This window comes from Osmerus eperlanus, chromosome 12, assembly GCF_963692335.1.
Source record: "Osmerus eperlanus chromosome 12, fOsmEpe2.1, whole genome shotgun sequence".
NCBI lineage: Eukaryota > Metazoa > Chordata > Actinopteri > Osmeriformes > Osmeridae > Osmerus > Osmerus eperlanus.
The window spans coordinates 9924941-9946069 of NC_085029.1; the positions used below are offsets into that span (position 1 = coordinate 9924941).

Genomic DNA, 21129 nt, shown 5'->3' on the forward strand with positions numbered 1-21129 from the left:
GCTCCTCCAGCTGTCCTGGAGGTCTACCTGGAGGGCACGCGCTCACGCAGCGGCAAGACGTCCCCGGCGCGCGCCGGCATGCTCTCCATCGTGGTGGACACGCTGTGCACCGGCGCCATCCCCGACCTGCTGGTGGTGCCCGTGGGCATCTCCTACGACCGCATTCTGGAGGGCAACTACAACAGCGAGCAGCTGGTACGGTTCATAGCTGAGGGGTGGGCTGGTTGATGAGTGTCCGGGCGGGGCGCATGTGCAAAATGTTTTCTAACGGCATCTCCCCCTCCCGTCGTTCAGGGAAAGCCCAAGAAGAACGAGAGTCTGTGGGGCGTGGCGTGCGGCGTGTTCCGCATGCTGAGGAAGAACTACGGCTGCGTCCGGGTCGACTTCACCCAACCCTTCTCCCTGAAGGTGAGGGCAGAGACGGGACGCTCACAGCCCCTCCCCTCTGTGGACCACTCACTGCTACCTCGCTCTGCCAGCTAACCGGTGCCATACACTTGGCCGTAGCACCACACACATTCTGTTGCTCTTCAATTACACAACATCATTGCGTTGACGATGATGTTCTCAAAGTAGCTGCAGTAGGAACTTGCCAATGTCCCAAATGAATACTGTAACCTATCGAAATGTTCTGTTCCATTCCAGGATGTGTTGTAACGTGACGCGTGTTGTTGTCTGCCTCTCCCAGGAGTACCTGGACACTCAGAGAAGTCGTCACATCCCTCCCCTCCTGTCCCTGGAGCAGAGCCTGCTGCCCACCATCATCTCAGCTCAGTAGGTAGAGCACACACGCGTGGCTGCCTCGCGTACGGAACATTTCGAACCCTTCACCCCCTCAACCTGTCCCCCCCCCCGACACACACACACTTACCACAGAGAACCCACTCTGTGAAACGGTATCCTTCTTTCTCCCACACGTGCACACACACACATGTACGTACACACACACACACACACCATGTGTAACAAACTCCAGTTCCCATTTCCGCCAACTACTTTTGAACTATTTCGCTAATGATTATACATTATTAATTGCACAAGTATACAATGAAGGTCTAGCCACATGAGGCAACCCCAGTTTGCTGTTGATATTTGATATTTGGCTTACTGTGCCAAATGTAAGCACACGCACACACACACACCTCTCCCTGGAATAAGCCCCAGAAGCCCTCTGCACTAGATCAACATATCCCTGCATGTCCCTCAGCAGTCTCCTGCAGCCATGTCAACAAGATACACTTTCCCCCACATTTTACACATGTTTATTCTTACTTCAAATTGTAAACATTTGAATAAGCGAAAAGAGGTTACGGGGCAAAATGATCTATTTCTGGTCTTTGGCATGTTTGCTGGATCAAAGTGCCTGAATGTCAGGGATTTGTATTGGGGTTCATTCGAAGTGACCCCCAAAAAAATGGCCGAGAAACTTCTGAAGTATACGGGACACGTGATACTTCCAGTGTAGCGCGTGCTGTGTGTAACGGGAGTGTTGACGCAGCTGCTCCGCTCTGTGTCCAGGCCTGACCAGGCTGTGTTCAACGCCGAGGAGGAGGAGGAGGACGAGGAGCAACTGAACTCCAGAGACCTGTCTGACGAGCCCTGGAGGAGACGGGTCATCGCCAACCTGGCCAAGCACGTGCTCTTCAGTAAGACGCACGCACAAGCATGCCCAGCGTCTGTGAGCGCACACAATGCATTCAGGGAATGCATTCAGTTACAGCTAACACGCCGCTTTGCTTGAGTTGTTCTCACCGTCAGTGGGCTACACCTTGGACTCTCCCACATCCTCGTGTTCTTGTATCTGCTCTAGACTTGAAGCCTTCGCTTGGCACTTGCCACACTTAACCAAAAACGTCATTTTCCCACAGACTTGACATGCAGCGGCGTTTCTCATTTGTAAGCACAACCAGCATCATTGAGCTTTGTCCAGTGCTCTGAAGACCCAAGCGGTTCTCCCCGTTAGTTCATTCAACTGCATTCTCTCCCACTAGCCCTATTCACGTCAGCCAATGGCATGCTCTCCTGGGAGATGGCCTGTTGTCTGTGAGCCAATCACAGTGAGGGGAGGACAGAGGAGCAGGTTAGGGGTGGAATTGCAGTATCAGTGGCACTGCTTGTAAATGTTTTACGCCCAGACTGACATTGTAGTCAAGGATGAACTGCTAAAGACGCACTGGTTGCTTGATCGGACTGCATTGTGTTTCTGAAGTCGTACATTTAGTCACGCGGAGACGCCCTGCGTGGGCCAGTCACTTTCAGCCAGTCTCCTTCCACCTGGATCCTGGCACCTATCAGGGCTCAGTCTTACATGAAGTACCATTATATACCGGATCGAATATTATTGGTCTAGTAAATGTCACCTGTCAAGATTGTGTTTTTGCTTTTTGAACACAGATGAAGACGGATTGTCATCTTGTGACCCTTGTGATTTGAAGTGTCAGTCATCACTTTCCACGTGTCCCTGTGTGTGTGTGCCCCCTTGGCTCTCTTCACAGCGGCAAACAAGTCATCAGCGATCATGTCAACACACATCGTGGCCTGTCTGCTCCTGTACCGACACAGACAGGTGATCCACTCACACCCACACCCACCCCCCTTCTACCCTTTCACTGTCCAAGGGAGCCAAATGACAGTAAACACTGGATCAAAGCAATGGATTGTGCTCTCTCGCTCTCTCTCTGTCTCTGTCTCTGTCTCTCTCTCTCTTCCTCCCACTCACTCACTCATGCACTATCTAATAGTGCCCTCTGTAGGCACAGATTAGGAATGTTATGTTGTTAACCAGTAGAGTTGTATCCCACCTTTTGGGTTGAGTTGTGGAGTTAGAGTAGCCTTCCAGGCGAGGGAGAGGAGAAGAATGGACATGCGTTGGTGTGTTACACTGTGTATCATGTCAGCTCTCAAGAGCTTTCATCCTTATCGTCTGAACAGGAACTTGAAATCTGAAATGAAAGCAAATGCATCTCCTCTCCCGGCAGGGCGTGCCTCTGTCCAAGCTGGTGGAAGACTTCTTCAACATGAAGGAGGAGATCCTGTCGCGGGACTTCGACCTGGGCTTCTCCGGCAACTCGGAGGACGTGGTCATGCACGCCCTCCATCTCCTAGGCAACTGCGTCAACGTCACCAGCACCAACCGCAACACCGAGTTCACCATTGCACCAAACTGCACGGTGCAATCTCTCTTCGAGCTCAACTTTTACAGCAACAGCCTCTTCCACGTCTTCATAGCGGACGCCATTATAGGTAGCTAACACGACGACCCGCTGGTGTCCAAGGTCTTACACGGCTAAGGCCTCGCTTATCTCATGTAATCGTGATGTTGATTCTTTTGCAGACAAGTAGATATCAAATGATGTGTCCACTACTATGCTAAGTAGTGTACTACTATGCTAAGTAGCGTAAGCATGATACTAAGGGCATACTGTACATACTTTTGTTACTCGGCTGATAACATGGTGAAAGGCCAGAAAGGAATGCTCTACACCAGACCAGACTGGTCTGACACCAGACCCATGAGGGCTCCCCAGATCACCGTCAGGCTGTACGTCCAAGCTGGATGATCAGAACTCCTGTTCTGTCTACTTTCTCCTCCCAGCATGCAGTTCTCTGGCGCTGCAGCGCGAGCAGGCGATGGAGGCGGAGGCGGGGCAGCAAGGCCGGCCCAACAGGCTCCTCCTCAGCCAGGAGAGGCTGATCCGCAAGGCCGCCAGCCTCTCCCACTTCCTCACCAACGAAGTGATGGTCGCACCGGTCAGTGATAGGCTCTCTCGCCCAACATCTATCCAATCACACCACCTCTGCACAGTCCACCGGGCTCTCTCGTCCAATCACACCACCTCTGCACAGTCCACCGGGCTCTCTCGTCCAATCACACCACCTCTGCACAGTCCACCGGGCTCTCTCGTCCAATCACACCACCTCTGCACAGTCCACCGGGCTCTCTCGCCCAACATCTATCCAATCACACCCCCTCTGCACAGTCCACCGGGCTCTCTCGCCCAACATCTATCCAATCACACCACCTCTGCGCATTCACCTCACCACTACACCCCACTATGACTCTATGTGCAGAGCCTGTCCGTGTTACGCACCAGTTCTTCTGTGCATAGACCTCTGTGCGAAAAGTGGTCGTTTTACCTCAATCCAAAAGATTAATATTTACAGACTTGTGGCGAGGGTCTGTGGCTTTTTCTGTAGAGTGGGCTTCCATTACTTTACTTTTCACCCATAACTTATTATGGATTGTTATGATGCTATATGATAGAATACAACAGTTGGCCTGCTCTGTTGGAGTGAAAAGTGTTCAGCCTCATATTTCACTAAATACAGGGAAAGACATCCATTTGAATGTGGAGCTGTGCGTTTTTGCTTGTGGACGTGTGACCTTATCTGACCTCTGTCCCCTAGCCCTGTCAGACCATCTACCAAGTCTTCCACGACGCTGTCTGCCGTCTGATCCAGTATGGAGTGCTGCACGTAGCAGAGGTGAGATGGACTCAAGCTCTGCACGTCAAACCTCTCAACCCGGACGTGTTGTCGAAATCCCTGGTTTCAGGGTTGCAACATGCATCCTTTAACTGTGTGTTCGCATGACAAACCGTTGCAACGCACTAGAATGCTGAAGCATAACAGAACTATTTTCATTCTATTTAAGGTCTTACTGAGGTCTTAAGTTTCTCGGAGCTGGCCCAAAGATGGCTTCAAATATATGAGTGTGCAAATGATTAAACTAACAGTGTGGATGCATGTGCACTTTCTTGTGTGTTCAGGAGGACCAAGAGGAGCTGAGTCCAAGCCCCACAGAGGACTGGCCTAAGAAGTTTCCGGAGCCCCTGTCCTGGAGGAGTGACGAGGAGGATGAGGATAGTGACTTTGGAGAGGAGCAAAGGGACCGCTACCTCAAGGTCTGAGTTCTGCAGTCATTTACTGTACGTCTCAGCAGGTGTGGTGAAACCGTCTGATGACAGACGCAGTCGCGTTCTTAGAAAGCAAAGCTGAATTTCCCCGATTTAAGAAACCCTAAACCATAAAAGTTTCCTGTTTCTTTCTAGTTTTCAGTTTTGAGTTTAGTTTACAAATGGAAACATTTGTGGGGCATCTATTAGAATGAATACTTTTCTACTTAAAGCCCATGTCCATACTGAAGAAACATTGTCGTTTCTGGCGCAGTACTGTATCGTACAGTATGCACGAGCCGAGCTTGAATGAATGTGGAGCCAGCATGGATGCTAACTGCAAGCAAACAAAATGATATAGGCAGAAAGATTACCCAAAAGGATGCCAGTATCTTGACTGTAGTGTATCATCCTTGACTCCTTTGTGGTGTTTAACTCCCGCATCTCAGGTGAGCATGTCGCCGGAGCACCAGGAGTTCTTTGTCTTCCTGCAGCATCTGGTCAGCCCTGTGCTTGAGGCCTACAGCGGGGCGGCCATCTTTGTCCACAGCCTGAGCCAGCCAATGGCTGAGTCGGAATACACACAGCAGCTGTTCCGATACTTGCTAACCCGCACGGAGAAGGGCATAGCCGCGTACGGTCAGTTTACAGTCGCTTTTTTGTCTTATTGTTTTGTCTTTTTTATATATATTTTTAACAGGAATTGGTTTGAAGATTATTATTATTGTAATGGTAGCTCTACATGAGCATTTCTCTGTCTCATATTTGACCTCTCCTTTCCAAAGGTGAAAGCGCAACGCACTACCTTGTGAAGAACACAGTACGGACATTTAAAGAACTTGGGGTGAGATCATTTGTTTAACATGGTTTTAGAACTGTGCCTAATCCAACACAGAGATGCACGACACAATCAGTTGGAATGTCCACTGCTGATCCCTGATTTGCCAGAATCTTACAGTAGATACGTAGTTTGTACCTATTTAGCATGTTACTTCAGTTCCTGTTGTCTTAACCATTGACTCTACTGTGCAATTTAGAATCTGACCCGTTGTGAGATGAAACAAGTTTGTAATTGGTCTCGTATGGTCTTGATTTGATTGGTGGCAGGTCCTGAGGGAGAGGCGGGAGAATCGCGTGTCATATTTGGAACTGAGCAGTACCTTTCTATCTCAGGCCAATCGGAACAAGCTCCTGCAGTACATCCTTGGTTTCACCCTGCTGTGACCTATGATCTCCAGCTAACCTGCTGCCCCTGCCCCCGGCTCCACCCACACAAGTACTCCCCTCAAGGGCTTTTACTGGCTAGTTCTAACAATCAGAGGTGCTACTCTTTGGAAATCTTTACCAGGAAGTGCCTTCATGAAAAATCGCTAACCTTTTGTGGTTAACCAGACGAGACTTGAAGTCGGTCTTCCTTTTCCGGTCAACACCCCTCCTAACACGAATAGAACTTCACCCCTCCAAACATCTATAGAACTCTGCAGCTAGTGAAAGTTATAACTGAACATAGACGGCAATGGGGATAAAAAAAATGAAGAAAATGATACCTCTTCATTAACCGTCATTGTACTTTGTGTCCTTTGTTTGCCAGTGAAAGCCCTAGATTTGTTTTCGTGTAGTTGTTTTTTTTTTTTTGGTCTTTTAACTGTAGGTATAACATTTCTTATAACAATAACAACAGTCCAGTAAATGAAAGTCATATTACCATCAACAAAAAAGCTGCCTTTAATAATATAAGCAAGCAAAAACAAAATGGTACTAAAATAGAATGGCATTAATACACAATGTTTTTTTGCTGACTTATTTGTACCAGAATGCATATTAAGAGAATTGCTCGCTTCCTTAAACGGCTACACTAATGAAATACACACAAAAAATGAAGCCGTCATGGGCCTATCAGAAGCTCTGTTGTGACCTTCAACCTTTTTATAGCTGACAGTTACTGTAACTCAAGTTTAGGAGCCACTCTGTTTCCCTCTAGATTTGGAAAACAGGTTGTTACCTAGAAAGTTAGGATAAACCACTTGAACATTTTACATATGTAACCGACGCAAGTAAAATTCAGCTCACATTCACTACCAACTAACTCACAATGATAACAATATTACAGATCTTGTACAAATGAGAAATTCTGCCATGCTAAAGTTTGCATGTTGAAGAAGGTGACTCAATATTTGGGAAAAATGTGGGTATCAGAAAATGCTTGCGGTCAGTCTGCATTGTATTTCACCAGCCTAGTATGTTCATCTGTTTTGTAATTGAGTTGACTGACTAAATTAGTGTCTTTTTTTATTTTATAGAGCATCAAGGGTTGATTTCCAACGCATCAGAATTCATATGCAAACATAGACTCATTTAACATTATTAGTTTACAATTGGAAGCTCCGACAGTTCAAATGAAACCACCGATCCAGAGTTTGCGTTGGAAAGTACTAGAGAATGCACTATATGTGGATGTCTTTAAGGATACCTAGTTTCACATACAATAGAGGTTGTTTACTACTTAGTATAAAACATACAGTTGTAACACAGTTTTAGTGTTGGAAAAAAATATAAACCAAAAACATTACTAGCTAGCTATACTGACTGGAGATCTAGCATAGAGTAACACATGAAGCGCTAGCAAATTGTACTGCATTTCTAAATGTGTGTTACTGTAAGAGGGATGAGAGGAGTAATTTTGTTTTTTCAACATCTACATGAATGTCACTCTCTGTGGAGGACATTTTGAAACTCAAGGTCATGCAATGCTGAGGTCAACACATTAGACTAACACCAGAACAAACGTATACGATGGTATGTACGATTGGTATTATAATTCTAGAGGTACTTGAGGATTGCTTTTTCCCAAACTGTGTTTGGGGTTCAAAATGCCACCCATGTCCACTTAAACTACCTAACATAAACAAGCCTTTCATAGATTTTTGTTAAGTTGGTTTTGGAGTTTCTTACAGTGGACAGTCTAGATTGGGTACAAAATATTTGTGTATGTACTTATTCATGAGACTGTGCTGTTGAATATATTTCATAGCGTACATTTTAGGCGTATGGTTTCCTTCACATGTTTAAGACTGCTGAATATGTTTTGGACCTGTGGTGGGGAAGATGGAGTCGTATGATCTTACAGCATATGACTGGTATGGACATGATGTTCTTCATTAGCTATACAAAGTGTCTGGAGGTAAAGATCGAGGCTCGATAGTTATTGAAAAAAGGTACAGGGATATAGAACCTTTTAAGGTTTGAAGGTGAAGGGTGATATCCTCTAGTGATTGGTTGTTGTTTACGCTTGTAAAAACTGCTGTAGAGATCTATGCTGCTCGAGCAAGTTGAATAGGATATCACTTGTCTCCTACTTCCCATTTGTACCTCTTACCTACTGGGTATTACACCCTCATTTTCTACTTCAAAGTCTTTCAGTCTACATTGAGCATGGACGTGTACGGTCTGTTTGGAATCTTCTGGAATGCATGTCTTGCCAGTGCTGTGGGTCTGGGAAGGTAGGAGGTAGCAGGAAGGTGTCACTTGGATGTTGTCTTATTCAGGGCTGGATGCCTTCCAGACAACATACCCACCTCATTGTTTCCCCCTCCCAAGTGATCGATGATGTCATCTGATGGTGTGATCAACACGTAAAGTAAGAGGGGAAAGGAGGTGGAGAGTTGTGGTGTCAGAGGGAGATGATGGAGCAGTGGACGTTGTGTTGGACATTTAAGTAATGTATCACAGCACTGGTTTGTTTAGTGGGGTCGCATTGATTGTGAAAGATCACACTGAATTTCTTGATGATTGATGCAAAATGTGCAATTGTACTCAATTGTAGACCCTGTTTTTGAGATTGCACATGATTTATAAATGAGGTGCTCTGCAAGGGCTCCGTGACATATTCGTCATTTATTTAAACACATTGGCGTAGCATAACTAAGCATTACGCTAAGGTAAGAGAGCCTATGCAGTTTTGACCCATATTTAATTTGGGGTTTTGAGGTAAAACACTGAAATGTTGGGATCTATTCAATTTAATTAGGAATGAAATTGTTGGTGATTGGCATTATGTTTAAGTTGGATAAATTATTAAAAATAATTAAGGAAGATGGCATTGATTCCATGGACTTAGACTCCAGAGGTTGATATGGGAGTCTGTGGATTTTGCTAGTGGGAAAACATGCAGCACCATACTTGAGGCCTATAAGGCATAAAGAACTATAATGTGACATCATAAAGCATATGTGTTTATAAATGGGCATTTAAAAACGTACTGAGGTAGGAAGATAGAAGGGAGCATACATTTTTGTTAGCTCTTGTTCAAAATCTCAACAAAAGAAGATTGACACAACATGGTATGTTGAAGAAAAGATTTATGTAAGTCACAACTTGGTGCACACTATCAAAATCAAAACACATTCACGCAGTTACTCGCGTTATCTACTCTTGTCATTTGCTGTAGCTTCTTTAAAGTATTGAAAGCAATACCCAGTTTCTGGAAGGTACTTAGAGGCACCCCTGAGTTACTGAGGTAGCGATCTGAGGCTTCAAGCACTGACTGTATCCACAGGACGCCTTCACATCAGCTGTTAAATGTAGAATAAAAACAAATGCAATTGTGTAAATACTTAATTTGAAGAAAAACTCAACAAAATAACTTGATTCTGTAGAGAACAAAGCAGAGTTTGTTACTTGAATGTACCTTTCCCCAAAATAGTGAGCGGTATATCGTAAGATTCTCAAAGAAGCAGCGCACAAACCTTACTTATTACTCATCTAGATGGTATTTGTATTATTGTCCTTCTTCCATGTCTAATTGTCTCTTTTTACAAGTGAAACAATGCAGGCACACATGAACTTTGCTTTGTAGCACTAAGACAATAAATGAATCCTGTATCCTCTGAACAGGATGCCTTTTTAATGCACTGTAGTTTCTTTTTGTTTGTGTGTGTGTGTAGGTGTTTTGCATGTTAGCTAAGGCCCATGTAGCATGATGGATAAAAGAACTAGCAGTTAGTCCAAAAGTGATTTTTTTTCTTTGGAGAAACACTTCAGCAGACACCAGCTACTGAACATGATTGTCACTCTTCTTATTTGACTCCTTCCATAGAATGAAAAAAATGTCCAAGCACAGTTGTCATGCAATTTTTTTTTTTTGTTTTAAAATAAATTAATGATAGATTAACAATTCTGCCTTGTCCATCTTCCATTTTGTGAAATGTTTAATGAGTCCAAGTAAATGACTACATTTTGTATATGTTGTGTATGCTTTGTTTTGTTATTGTTGACTGATTGTATCTATCACTGCCCACAAACATGAGTTTAGTAAGCACATGGTCTGTATGGAATACCTGCTTCAGAAAATCATTCAAACAGATAATAGCTTCAGGTAGTCTAAACGGATAGATGTGTGTGCGCATGCAAATGATAATCTCTGTGGTCATTCAAATAAGCCACAGAACCTTAAACTGTATAGAAGGTTAAAAAAAAAGGAAAGAAAATGGTGCTGTTTACGCCACACGTGATGGGAGGTAAGAGGAGGTGGGCGGGTGTTGACATGTATTAAAGCAGGAGGGAGAGGAGGGGAGACAGAAGAACTGTGAGGAAGCGAGGAGAGGATGAGGGGCCGGCAAAACAGAGAGGTGTGTGTCCTCCTGCCTAACAAAGAGCGGCTGTACATCACTGTCGGGGTGAGTGGCATGCTTCATATGGAAGTTGTGTTTGTGCGAATGTGACAGAGGGAGTTGAAAGACAGTGTGTGTGCTTAAAAGTGTGAATTGTGTGTGAGAAGACATATGGATCTAGTCTATGTTAATGTAATACTCCTGTGTGTGTGTGTTAAGGTTAAAGCAAAAGGACAGGAGGTGTTCAGCCGTGTGTCTGACCTGCTGGGTGTGAAGGACCTACACTTCTTTGGACTGAGTGTGCTTCATGGTACTGTATGTTGGGAGCTGGCCAACTGATCAGAATGTATTTGTATGTCGCCCTTTAAAAAAAAAAAGGCACAGAGTGCTTTACATTTGCCCAGAGAACTGCACCTACACCAACCTAAGAACGGAAATGTGGTTTTCTGTGCAAGAGAACACTATTTGTCTTTTGGCTTTACCGGTGTCTGTTAAAACAGGAAGTGTGTGAATCAATTTAGATTGGAATGCTCACAGGGAGGGAAGGAGGAACAGTAGACTGATGGTGCACATATTGGTGAAGAGAGGAAAAACAACTGGGGCTGGGCTAAGTGAAGAGCCAGTCCACTTAAGCAGGACATTTATATGTCCTTGGTCACCAAAATGATTTCTCTCTTGTGTGCTTTATTGTGTCTACCCATCATATGGGTAGACACTCGAAATAGATTGTATTTAAACAACTTGTGTTACTATAATATGGATGTTTTGGACAAAGACGTTTCCAATTTCTAAGATGTTGAGCACACACTGTTCTTTGTTTCTCTGTTAATTTCCTGTCAGACTGTGAACATCTATTCTTGGACCTGGAACAAAAGCTGACTAAGTATCTAGGAAAGGAAAGGAAGCCATTGAAGGTGAGGTCAAGCTACCACAGGTAACACTGTACATTCCCTGTACATGTAACCTTACCTGGCAATAAACCAGATTCTGATTCTGGTGTGTGCAGCTGGTTACCAGCAGGGTAGGGGTAATACAGGAGGCTGACAAAAGTTGCAGTGATTTATCATTCATTTATTGGGACTTTACCCCCTGTAAACTCCAAACAGGGGTTGAAAACAAATTTTAAAAGCCCTAGAGAACCATAGAAGCAAGTCTAGGTGACCCAGGCTTGATCAGGCCCAGGTGTGTCACACTGCCATGTACTGGTTTATTTGTTGTCGCCAGAAAGCCCTTGTTCAGCTGACGCCGCTGTTTTTCCTGCACGCGTCTCTTCCATCACCAGACCTTACATTTACATTTAGTCATTTGACATGCACCCCTCTTCTTGACACACATATTTCCCTTGCTTGCCTGTTACATTCCTTGTTGTAAAGGTGTTATTCGAAGCAACTGTCTTCATGTCCCATTGAGTCTAGATTCCTTAGTCATTCTCTGACCTCACTCAGTCCCATAATGGTTTCTAAAGTAAAAAAACAAATACATGTCCAACTTGAAATGCCAACGTTCATTTCCTTGTTTCTCTGCAGGATCCTGTTCAGCTCTTCTTCAGAGTACAGTACTATGTAGAGAGTGGTCGCATGATCTCGTGAGTTGCACAACTTCTGTTCTAATCAGTGTTATTTTCCACTGGTTTAGCTGGCCATGCCAAATGACGTTGTGTCCTTGTCCACCTCACCCTACTTCCCTCGGGGGAATGTCCCAGTACTTACTTTAAGTCGCTCTAGATAAGAGTGTCTGCTTCCTCCTCACATTCTTCTCGTATCTTTATCATTAAGGAGCAGCAAAGCCCTGACTCTCTACTACGCTGACTTGAGACAAAGGGTCCTTCAATCGCACCAAGGCCTCGCACAGGAAGATACCATTTTCCGATTGGCAGCTTATGCTCTCCAGGTGGAAGTAGGGGACGTGAGCTCTCTGGAAGAGAGAGAGGACAAAGAAAGACAGAAAAGAGGAGCAAGAGACATCAAGGATGAAGAAGTGGAGCTGAAAGAGGAGCGAGAATGCAGCCATTACTTTCTTCCTGAGGATTTCTTTCCTCCATGGGTATGTGTGAGTGTGACAAGAAAAGCCAGCAGAGAGAGAAAGAGAGAGGAGGGAGGGGGGTGACATGCATTCAAGGCTGCATTCAAACCTTAGTTGCTGCGGTAAGGCCTTAGCCTACATGGTGGTATATGGCCATATATGGTCGTTGACATTGTTCTCACCTGTCTGCCCACAGTATGCTTGGTAAGTGTGCACACATGCGTGTTTGTATTTATGTGTTAAGGTAATAAAGCGTCGTGGGCGGGAATACGTGCTGCAGCACCTTCCAGGACTGCACTCTGATCTGAAGGGCTTGCCCAGACAAGACGCCACCCTCCTCTTTATCAAGGAGGCCAGTGCACTCCAGGATGTCTCTGCCATTTGCTACAGGATGAGCCAGGTCAGAGTGCAAACCCACTAGGGCAGCCAACTGAGTGAAACTGGGTAGGGCCGACCAGTAACACATGCATGTGTGGTGCAAACAAGCTTTACTAACTTTAAAATGAAACCCAACTAAACCTGAGCCAGACAACTTGTTTCATATCAGCCAAGTTGCAGTTGACAGAATGTAGGTCAAGTTTCTGAAAGCAACTGGATCTTTTCTTCGCCCCGCTGCCTCTCTCTCTCCCTCTCTCTCTCTTTCTCTCTCTCCCCCTCTCTCCCCCCCTCTCTCCCTCTCTCTCTCTCTCTCTCTCTCTCCCCCTCTCTCTCCCTCGCTCTCTCTCTCCCTCTCTCTCCCCCGCTCTCTCTCTCCCTCTCTCTCCCCCGCTCTCTCTCCCTCTCTCTCCCCCGCTCTCTCTCTCCCTCTCTCTCCCCCTCTCTCCCTCTCTCTCTTGAGACACTAAGTGATGACACTTTACAGCAGTAGCTTGAGCCGTCAAATCCCTGCTCCCCCTCCCTCCCTCTCCCTCTCTCTCTCTCCTGAACAGAGTAAAAAGAAGAGGAAGTGCTGTATGCTCCTCGGTGTCTCACTGAGAGGAATGTTCATTTACCAGGTTGGGGATATTCCAATGATCCATAAAGATTAACAATAATCACCCAGCACAGATGAACATGGGTAGAACATACTTTGCCAAAGGTCCATTAAATATGTCCTGTTTAACTGTTTTGTTGCCACTAAGGAGGTAGATGGAATCCAAACTCTGCTGCATGATCTCTCCTGGGAAAATATAGACAGATTCACATTCCAGGTTTGTTAAAGATCATGTACACAGACCAGGTTTCTGTTTAATCAGACTAGATCTGTGTAATATTTGAATTCCTTCATTACTTAAGGATTTGCTTTAGAGAGAGCACAAACTGTCAGAGAGCACAACCTCTCTGACCGAAAATGAGTCTAAATCAATAAAATCCCCCACCAAACATACCACACATTGTCTTCATTTCCTCATAGGGACGCAGGTTGGAGCTGCAAGCAGTGGGGTTTCCCAAGATGCTGTTCTACACCCCATCAGCCTTCCACTCTGTTCACATGCTCAGGCATTTGAGTGACTCACATCGCCTCCACATGAACACCAGGGCGTTGGCCGCTCTCATACGCAAGCTAGAGGAGAGCCATGGTCAGGTTCTGCCTGTTTATCTCTGAAAGTCACTGCCTTTTTTGTTTCATTCTTTCAGTCTGTCTGGTTACATTTAGTCATTTCGTAGTTCCAAGCTTCTGTATGTCCCTTAGGCTCCACTCTCCATGTTCACTGACTCATCTTGATGATGAGTCTGTTACAATGTGGGCAAATAAGAATGCTCTGTCTCTCTCTGTCCATTTTTGTCCTCTTGCTGTCTCGCTTCCAGTAAGTACGCTTCACCACAAGGCCTACATCTGTGACAGAGCAGCCCTCTGCCTCAAGTTAAGTCACGGCAGCAGAGGAAGTAAATGTCTTGTGTCCTGTGAAGTAGTTCAGACCAGGATGTGGAGAGAAGACATAGAGAATGTCTCTGTAAAAGGTGAGAGAGGTGCACGAGCAAACATGACTCCATACTGTGTTCAAGATCCACAGAAGGTCACAAGTATCTGGCACCATGTAGAGCATGCAAACACCATCAGTCTGTATCCAATGTATAGGGATTAGCATCCATCAAAATACCAATATTATGGAACATTATCTAAAAAGTAAACAGAAACATGTACATGACCCCAGAGATTGAGCTATGTGTGGACGAGCCAGTGGAGGTCTCTGTCGATGACCCAGCTGACCTGATGTGGTTAGCTGAACAGTCGGAGGGCGTGTCTGTCGATGACCCAGATGATCTGATGTGGTTGGCTGAACAGTCGGAGGGCGTGTCTGTGGATGGACCTTTGGTAATGCCAGTATCTCATTGGGCAGGTAAGTCATATTCACACCACAATCTTGTGAGTTTGTGTGTGTAGCACAGCAGTACCACGCCTCAGGCTGTCCAGTCCTGCACCTCACAAGTCTGTTTATTTTTCAGATGTTGCTATGGAAATGAAACAGGTTGGTGTCATGAGTTATCTCCTCACATCCACTTCCTTTTCATTATTTGTAAAAATGTTTTTGTATGTGGCATTGTTTTAATACTGTAAATGCATGTGCATTCCTCCTCTCTCTATATATATTTCTATTTCTTTCTCTTTTTCTCTCTCTTTATTTCTCTCCCTTCCCTCCTCCAACTGCCCCAGGTTTTAAAGTTGAAGGCATTGAAGGTGCTGTGACTTAAGTTGGATAAGACAATTCTGGAATTCCCCACAGCACTGAATGCATACATAATATCATCCACTGAAATATAACATTGTAATATTTAAGTACATGTTGTTACGTATTGATATACAAGGTAGTCAATGTACACTTAATGTAAAGTGTTAACTATCAGTGTTTTATTGTGTGCATTTAAATAAGGCACCCACGCATGAAAGTCCCTCCCTGTCCTGGGGCTACTCAAGATTATAGATAAAATAACATGCTGGAGCTTGATGAAAAGTTTGTTATGACTGGTCACATACACACATTCCACATTCCTTAAAAACATGCAAACACACCTGAACATTGTGTACTCTGATAACCCCACACCCCTTTAGTCCAGAACAGACCAGAGTTCCTCATCAAAGCTCTTTCCATCCACCTGGCCATCCCCTCTCATCTTTCCTTCCCCGCACACTCATGACCACTCACGCACACACAAAACACACATACACATATGCTCACATTCACATGTTTGCTTATATATTTTCATAATAGATCTGTTAATAGAATCTGTAAGGATGAAAGTGTGAATAACAAGTTTTGTTTACTAAGATAGTGTCAGCAAACTAATTATGAGTCATAGAAGAAAAGTAAAAAAGTAAAGGGAAGGCTGGTCGTGTAGGCATTTGTTTTCCTAGTAGTGGTTCAGCCTAGTGATGGACCGCTCGGCCATTACGATTACACAGTGGAATAGCTATAAGACTGACTGTTGTATGCCATAGTCGAAGCTGCCAGCAGATGGCAGTTGGCCCGACTCCAATGTTTCAATTGTGTTTCGGGAAGCCGGTTTTCCCATCTCTCAGCCTCACTCATATGACAATTTATCGTAGAAGGTCTCGCAAACGAGACGAGGATGCATAACGCTACTTTTGGCTTCATGTATTATTTATTGACGAAGATTGTAGCTATCAAGGTAGGATAAATTATAGCCTAATAGTTTAACACGTTATTTCGGTCGATACATATGACGATACAATATTGATAATTTTGTACATTGATACGGATATTTGTTGGAGTGACGTTTTACTGGATTCACTGTCCAAAATGTCAAATGTGTAGGACAACTATGGGCGCTGCACTGCATTCTGTTGCAAAGGGGAATGAGCTGTGGGACTCATTCATTCGTGGTTGACCGTGTGGCTGATTAAAGGTGTGAGGCGGACTAGTTATTAAAAAGGCCGAGGCAGGAGAAGGCTGATCTTAGTTGCTAACTCTGTGGAACGGGGTGGCTGACCGTTCGCAGTCCAAATTACTCTCTTACTTGAGACTTAATTTGCTATTCACTCAGGGCCGGATGCAGCCTGCTTTGACTGGGGGGCAGTGAACATTTCTGGGGGGGCATCATGATTACGGAAGGGGGTCGTATACATTTTTATATAACCATTATGTTATCATTTTTGAGTCTGCTTAACGATCCGAGTGTTAATCAGGCACGGAGCTAGACGTTATACACATTCGGGGTTTAACCCAAACTCATGACATATCCTGGGTTTGATGTGATGCTGTACAGGATCCTCCACAGTGCGAGCGCGAGCGCGAGCGAAATTTTTGGGCATTCATTTGAGCGCAGAATTGTTTTTTGTTTGTTTGTTTTTCAACCAGACAATCACTGGGGGAATCTTTTAAAAAGATTGTTTGAAAAAAAAAGCATATTACTGAAAGCACTAACAGACTTTTTCATAGCTTCAACATGTAACCATTTTGGCTGAAGTCTAAGGAGCTTGGGGGGGCGCGGCAGAAATCTGGGGGGGCGCAGCCCACCCCAGCCCCCCCCCCACCCCACCCCACCCCCTGGAACCGGCCCCGTATTCACTTCGTAATCAATTTAGCCTGTATACGTTTGTTCTTACTGCAAATAAGATGTAGTATTCCACCCCCGTTTATGAATGATACAGACAATTGTTCTCTCTATCATTCTCTAGCATATATTATACAGTACAATTAAAACAGAAAGATGAAAAGAGGGTTGAGCTTAGAGCACAGCAGGGAGTTGGGGGGGGGGGGGTTGCTCAACATTTTGTAGCCAATTTCCTGGCAAACACGTATATCATATTCTCATGTAGGTTAGTGCATGTAAACCAGCAGATACTATTTTAAAATAAATTCCTGCATTCAAATATTGTATCATGACAGTTTGTATAATTTGAAATGGTCATTTATTATCACACTATCATTTACCAATTATCACGGCAAACAATTACGCTGCACTGAACTGTAAGTACAAGTTTGTAAAGTACAAAAAAGTTAAAATAACGAAACCTGTAATTATTACTTGTGAACGAATATCATTCACGTCTTACTAAACCTAGTCACGCCAAAGTGGACGAGGTAAACAAATCAATTTCTGTTTCCTCTTCTGAGCCTATGCAGGTCACGTGAAAAATGATCCGAAGACCCAGTCAAAAGGAACGAATCATTTCTGTTTTATCTAGCTACCAGTACTGAGCCTATGCAGGTCACGTGAAAAAGGATCCAAAGACTCGTACCCGGCAGATGAACGAATCGTTCACCTCCCGACCGTGTCTTCGGATCAATGTTTCGTTCCTCTGCCAACCGAGTCCTCGGATCAATGTTTCGTTCCTCTGCCGGGTACGAGTCTTTGGAACCTTTTTCACAAATCAAAAATATGATTTGTACCCCCCAATAAATCACTGTAAACATAAGGAAATTTAAATAATATTAATAATATACATATCACAATGTAGTCTGTGTTACAGCAGTAATTTTGGTATCACCCTCAGGAATTGCTCTTGAGAACATGTCATAATTGTCCCCCCCCCCAAAATTGATATCAGATTTTCGCCACAGCCTAGGCCTACAACTAACATAGTAAAATCTTAACGTTTATCCAAATATATAAAATAATATGGTGTGTATCTACTCTGTGTCTGCATCCTGTATGTGTAATCTGGATGGGCTATTTTTGTTCCGTCAGATGAACAGCATTTTTGTCCTAAGCAGTGTATCATTGCTCTTGATCAGCTTGATCCCAGATACAAGTAGTGAATTTACAACTAAAGGTAAGAGAGTGAAAGACTAACTGATATTTTTGAACCAAGGGTGGATCTAGTGGCATTTGCATTTCATTTGGTTTATTTCATGCAGTGTCTTACCACATGTTCCTCACAGAGTGCCAATATAAGATGAAGACATTCAACGTAACACATTGTCAGTGCTTCAGTGTGATGGGAGGAGATGAGCCCCTCTGTGAGTCTGGGAAACCACCTGGAGGTTGCTACATTCAGAACACACCTGAGAAGTTATGCCTCAAATGGCGTTCAAGTCAGCAGTTGTCATGTTGGATGGGCGATGAAAACATCCTTGTCGGTAAGACTTTCTCTATAATTCACTTTTGGCATGTTTGAGTTTATGTTGTTGGCACAGTCCAGCTAAGTGTGTTCATTGTGATTAAGTTCTGTGCATTTGGAGCACAACTGATAGTGTCCCAGATGACTATATTCTGCTCATAGAGATAAAGCAGTGGAGCAGAATGTCATAATACAACCTGTTTGGTGTGTCTGTTGCATTTAAAAGATTAATGTATTTATGTGTAGGCTATGACAGGATGTCCATTAACTGAGAAACGTGTGAACAATGAAAGTTTATATTAAGTGTCTTTCCATCCTATCTTAGATGATGAATATGGAATGTGCGCCCATGACCAATCAAGTAAGACAACTTTATTTGGAAATCACTTTGGATTAAAGAATATGCTCATTTAATTAAATGTCAAATGTGAATCTGAAATGTTATCTGATGGTTGACTTAAGTCAGTCAACCATGGTTGACTGAAGTCAGTTCAAGTACATTCCACAATCTCAACATTAATTGTGTAACGTCTTCTTTCAGCCATTAGCTGTAGTAAGGAGCTCTCTGAAGATGGTATGTATCAGTAATTTATTCTGGACACTGAGAAATTAAATATGTGTATATACAGTATATCTAGATATATATACATATTTAATATACACATATTTAATTTGTCAGTGTGGTTGTTGTTGTTAGACTTTGTCATGGCAACCCTTGCATAGTCCCTGTCAAACAGTGGTTTGTGAGAAAAAGTCGTAAAAATGCTTACTCACCTCTCAGATATGAACTCTTTGGTTTGTGACTCATAGATCCATGGTTGTGATTTAGTTTTCACTTTCACTTTTGTAACAACAGAGTGGTTTTTAATATGGAAAGGAAACATTTACAAAAGACCATCATTTGGCTAATCAACTTGTATTGACCATTAATGGGTAATGCAGCTGTTAAGCCTGGATTTGGGGTTTCTTTCAAAATAAAAATGTGTTTCAGGGCCCCAGGAAATAAATCCTCCTACAGCAAGTACTAAAGCAGTCACATCAGCTGCTGCACATCATCAGTTTGGTAAGTAGTGCACTACATGACATCGGTCAGGTTCTAGTCAATTCAAATGTTTTAAATTTAATTGATAAGCAAATACTTATGTAGTATGGTACTTAAGATCATTACTAATTACGATGACGGGTACGCATCAAATGACCCCACGAAGACGTGTCTGTTTCTACACAAAGTTTCAGATGTAGCCTTTAAAAATGGACTTGGTGTGAGAATCAGCGTAGCTCCACTCATGTTCAGAGTCATTGTGAGATGGCCACTCTGACAATATAAATATGACTGAATTTATGAATTGATTTAGTTTACAATGGTTATTTGTTCATGGAAGCCTATCAACGTATTGATAAAGAAATTGAGGTTAAACCATTATGTGTTGGACCTATTTTGATGACAAAAGCAGTTATACAGACAGCTCGTGAGTTATGCTTTTACGACAAATTAATGGAAACTACGCTGATTATAGAAGGGACGGAAGGGTTCCGGTAATCCACTATGGCATGCTACAACTTGTACAGTCCAAATCCTATGCTATTCTTAAATCCTTCTTCTGTTTTCAAGGTACCAAAATAATGGCTTTTGGAGGATTTGGACTCCCAAATGCTCCTTCTTACAAATTTCGATACATTTTTACGGACCATGGTACACATATGGGAGTTTTATTTTACGCAGTTTCAAAGATTGTAACTTGAATTGAAAGAAATACCTTTAATAAACAGTAGATGGCAATACAAACCAACATGTCAACTTTTTCCATCACCTGGTACTTCCTTGAGTTTTTCTCAATTGTTTACTCACCAACACTGGAACTTAAGACACAATGACCAAAAGCTGAAGCACATGTATCTTAATCTACCCAAATTATGTTCAAATAAACTTTTTTTAAGGAACTATGGGCCCCCCTGTTGGAGCTGATGCCCCCACGACCCAAAACCAGTTTTACAAATTTAATTTAATTAATTTGTAATGAATTTCACAAATTGTAATGATTCTAAACCATACTTTTTGTAAAACACTTCATACAGTTCTCTAAATCACAGTTCTTAGGTCAGTGTTCAATTGGTTCTCAATTCAGTGTTTTTTTTTTTTTGCATATATTTTTCAAAGTTAAGATGGAAATTCTTTCACTTAAGTGTATTTCCTTTTCTGGCACTATCTGTAAGAGCCAAATTTATGGTTTAATAAACACTACACAATCTTTTCAAGAAGATTTGCTAATTGCTAGACTGATCTCAAAACAGTGGTACAAAAGACTTAATAAACTTAGTAAAGAGAGTGCCACTACACTATCCAAAAGCTGTACCTACTCATCCCTTAATTTAATTTTCCTAACAGTTACAGGCGCACTTGTTTGTAGCAAGCCTAAAATGAAAATCTAATCTCTCACCTCAACAACCTGTTTCAAATTCCTCCCCCTGTGTGTTCCTTCCTCCCTGCTGCATATTGAGCAGTTTGACAGAGAGCCCATGCTTTACAGACCTTGTGATTGACAGCAACTTCTGCTGCTGGTGTGTCCATGTGTGTGTGTGTGTGTGCTGCTTGTTTAAG

General features: G+C 43.4%; 3 protein-coding genes across 5 annotated transcripts in view; all 3 read left to right on the forward strand.

Annotated features, from left to right (window-relative positions):
* The window catches only part of gpam (glycerol-3-phosphate acyltransferase, mitochondrial), a 20600-nt gene extending 10530 nt beyond the window's left edge, over positions 1-10070 (forward strand). The window contains exons 10-21 of the mRNA XM_062474673.1: positions 22-195; positions 295-408; positions 689-774; positions 1519-1646; positions 2496-2566; positions 2979-3243; positions 3596-3750; positions 4408-4485; positions 4770-4904; positions 5345-5534; positions 5681-5739; positions 6003-10070. Of these exons, the coding sequence (XP_062330657.1) occupies positions 22-195; positions 295-408; positions 689-774; positions 1519-1646; positions 2496-2566; positions 2979-3243; positions 3596-3750; positions 4408-4485; positions 4770-4904; positions 5345-5534; positions 5681-5739; positions 6003-6119 (1572 nt within the window). The 3' untranslated portion in view covers positions 6120-10070. The remainder of the gene's footprint in view (positions 1-21; positions 196-294; positions 409-688; positions 775-1518; positions 1647-2495; positions 2567-2978; positions 3244-3595; positions 3751-4407; positions 4486-4769; positions 4905-5344; positions 5535-5680; positions 5740-6002) is intronic.
* A 156-nt stretch (positions 10071-10226) lies between these two features.
* On the forward strand, positions 10227-15678 carry LOC134031130 (FERM domain-containing protein 6). 2 transcript variants are annotated; one of them, XM_062474642.1, is made up of 13 exons: positions 10227-10570; positions 10724-10814; positions 11345-11418; positions 12031-12089; positions 12280-12547; positions 12771-12926; positions 13456-13521; positions 13648-13716; positions 13920-14085; positions 14315-14467; positions 14662-14847; positions 14954-14976; positions 15162-15678. In XM_062474642.1, exons 1-13 carry the CDS (start codon positions 10499-10501, stop codon positions 15192-15194), a joined length of 1416 nt encoding a protein of 471 aa, XP_062330626.1. In that variant the 5' UTR covers positions 10227-10498; the 3' UTR covers positions 15195-15678. The 2 variants fall into 2 exon arrangements, with proteins under 2 accessions (XP_062330626.1, XP_062330627.1); XM_062474643.1 differs by lacking the exon at positions 12771-12926.
* Positions 15679-15876: 198 nt separating this feature from the next.
* LOC134031149 (uncharacterized) lies at positions 15877-20320 on the forward strand. Of its 2 annotated transcripts, none has more exons than XM_062474668.1 (7): positions 15877-16135; positions 18158-18242; positions 18352-18549; positions 18856-18891; positions 19072-19104; positions 19522-19593; positions 20143-20320. In XM_062474668.1, exons 1-7 carry the CDS (start codon positions 16076-16078, stop codon positions 20271-20273), a joined length of 615 nt encoding a protein of 204 aa, XP_062330652.1. In that variant the 5' UTR covers positions 15877-16075; the 3' UTR covers positions 20274-20320. The 2 variants fall into 2 exon arrangements, with proteins under 2 accessions (XP_062330652.1, XP_062330651.1); XM_062474667.1 differs by lacking the exon at positions 15877-16135 and adding an exon at positions 17255-17811.
* The last annotated feature ends 809 nt before the right edge of the window (positions 20321-21129 follow it).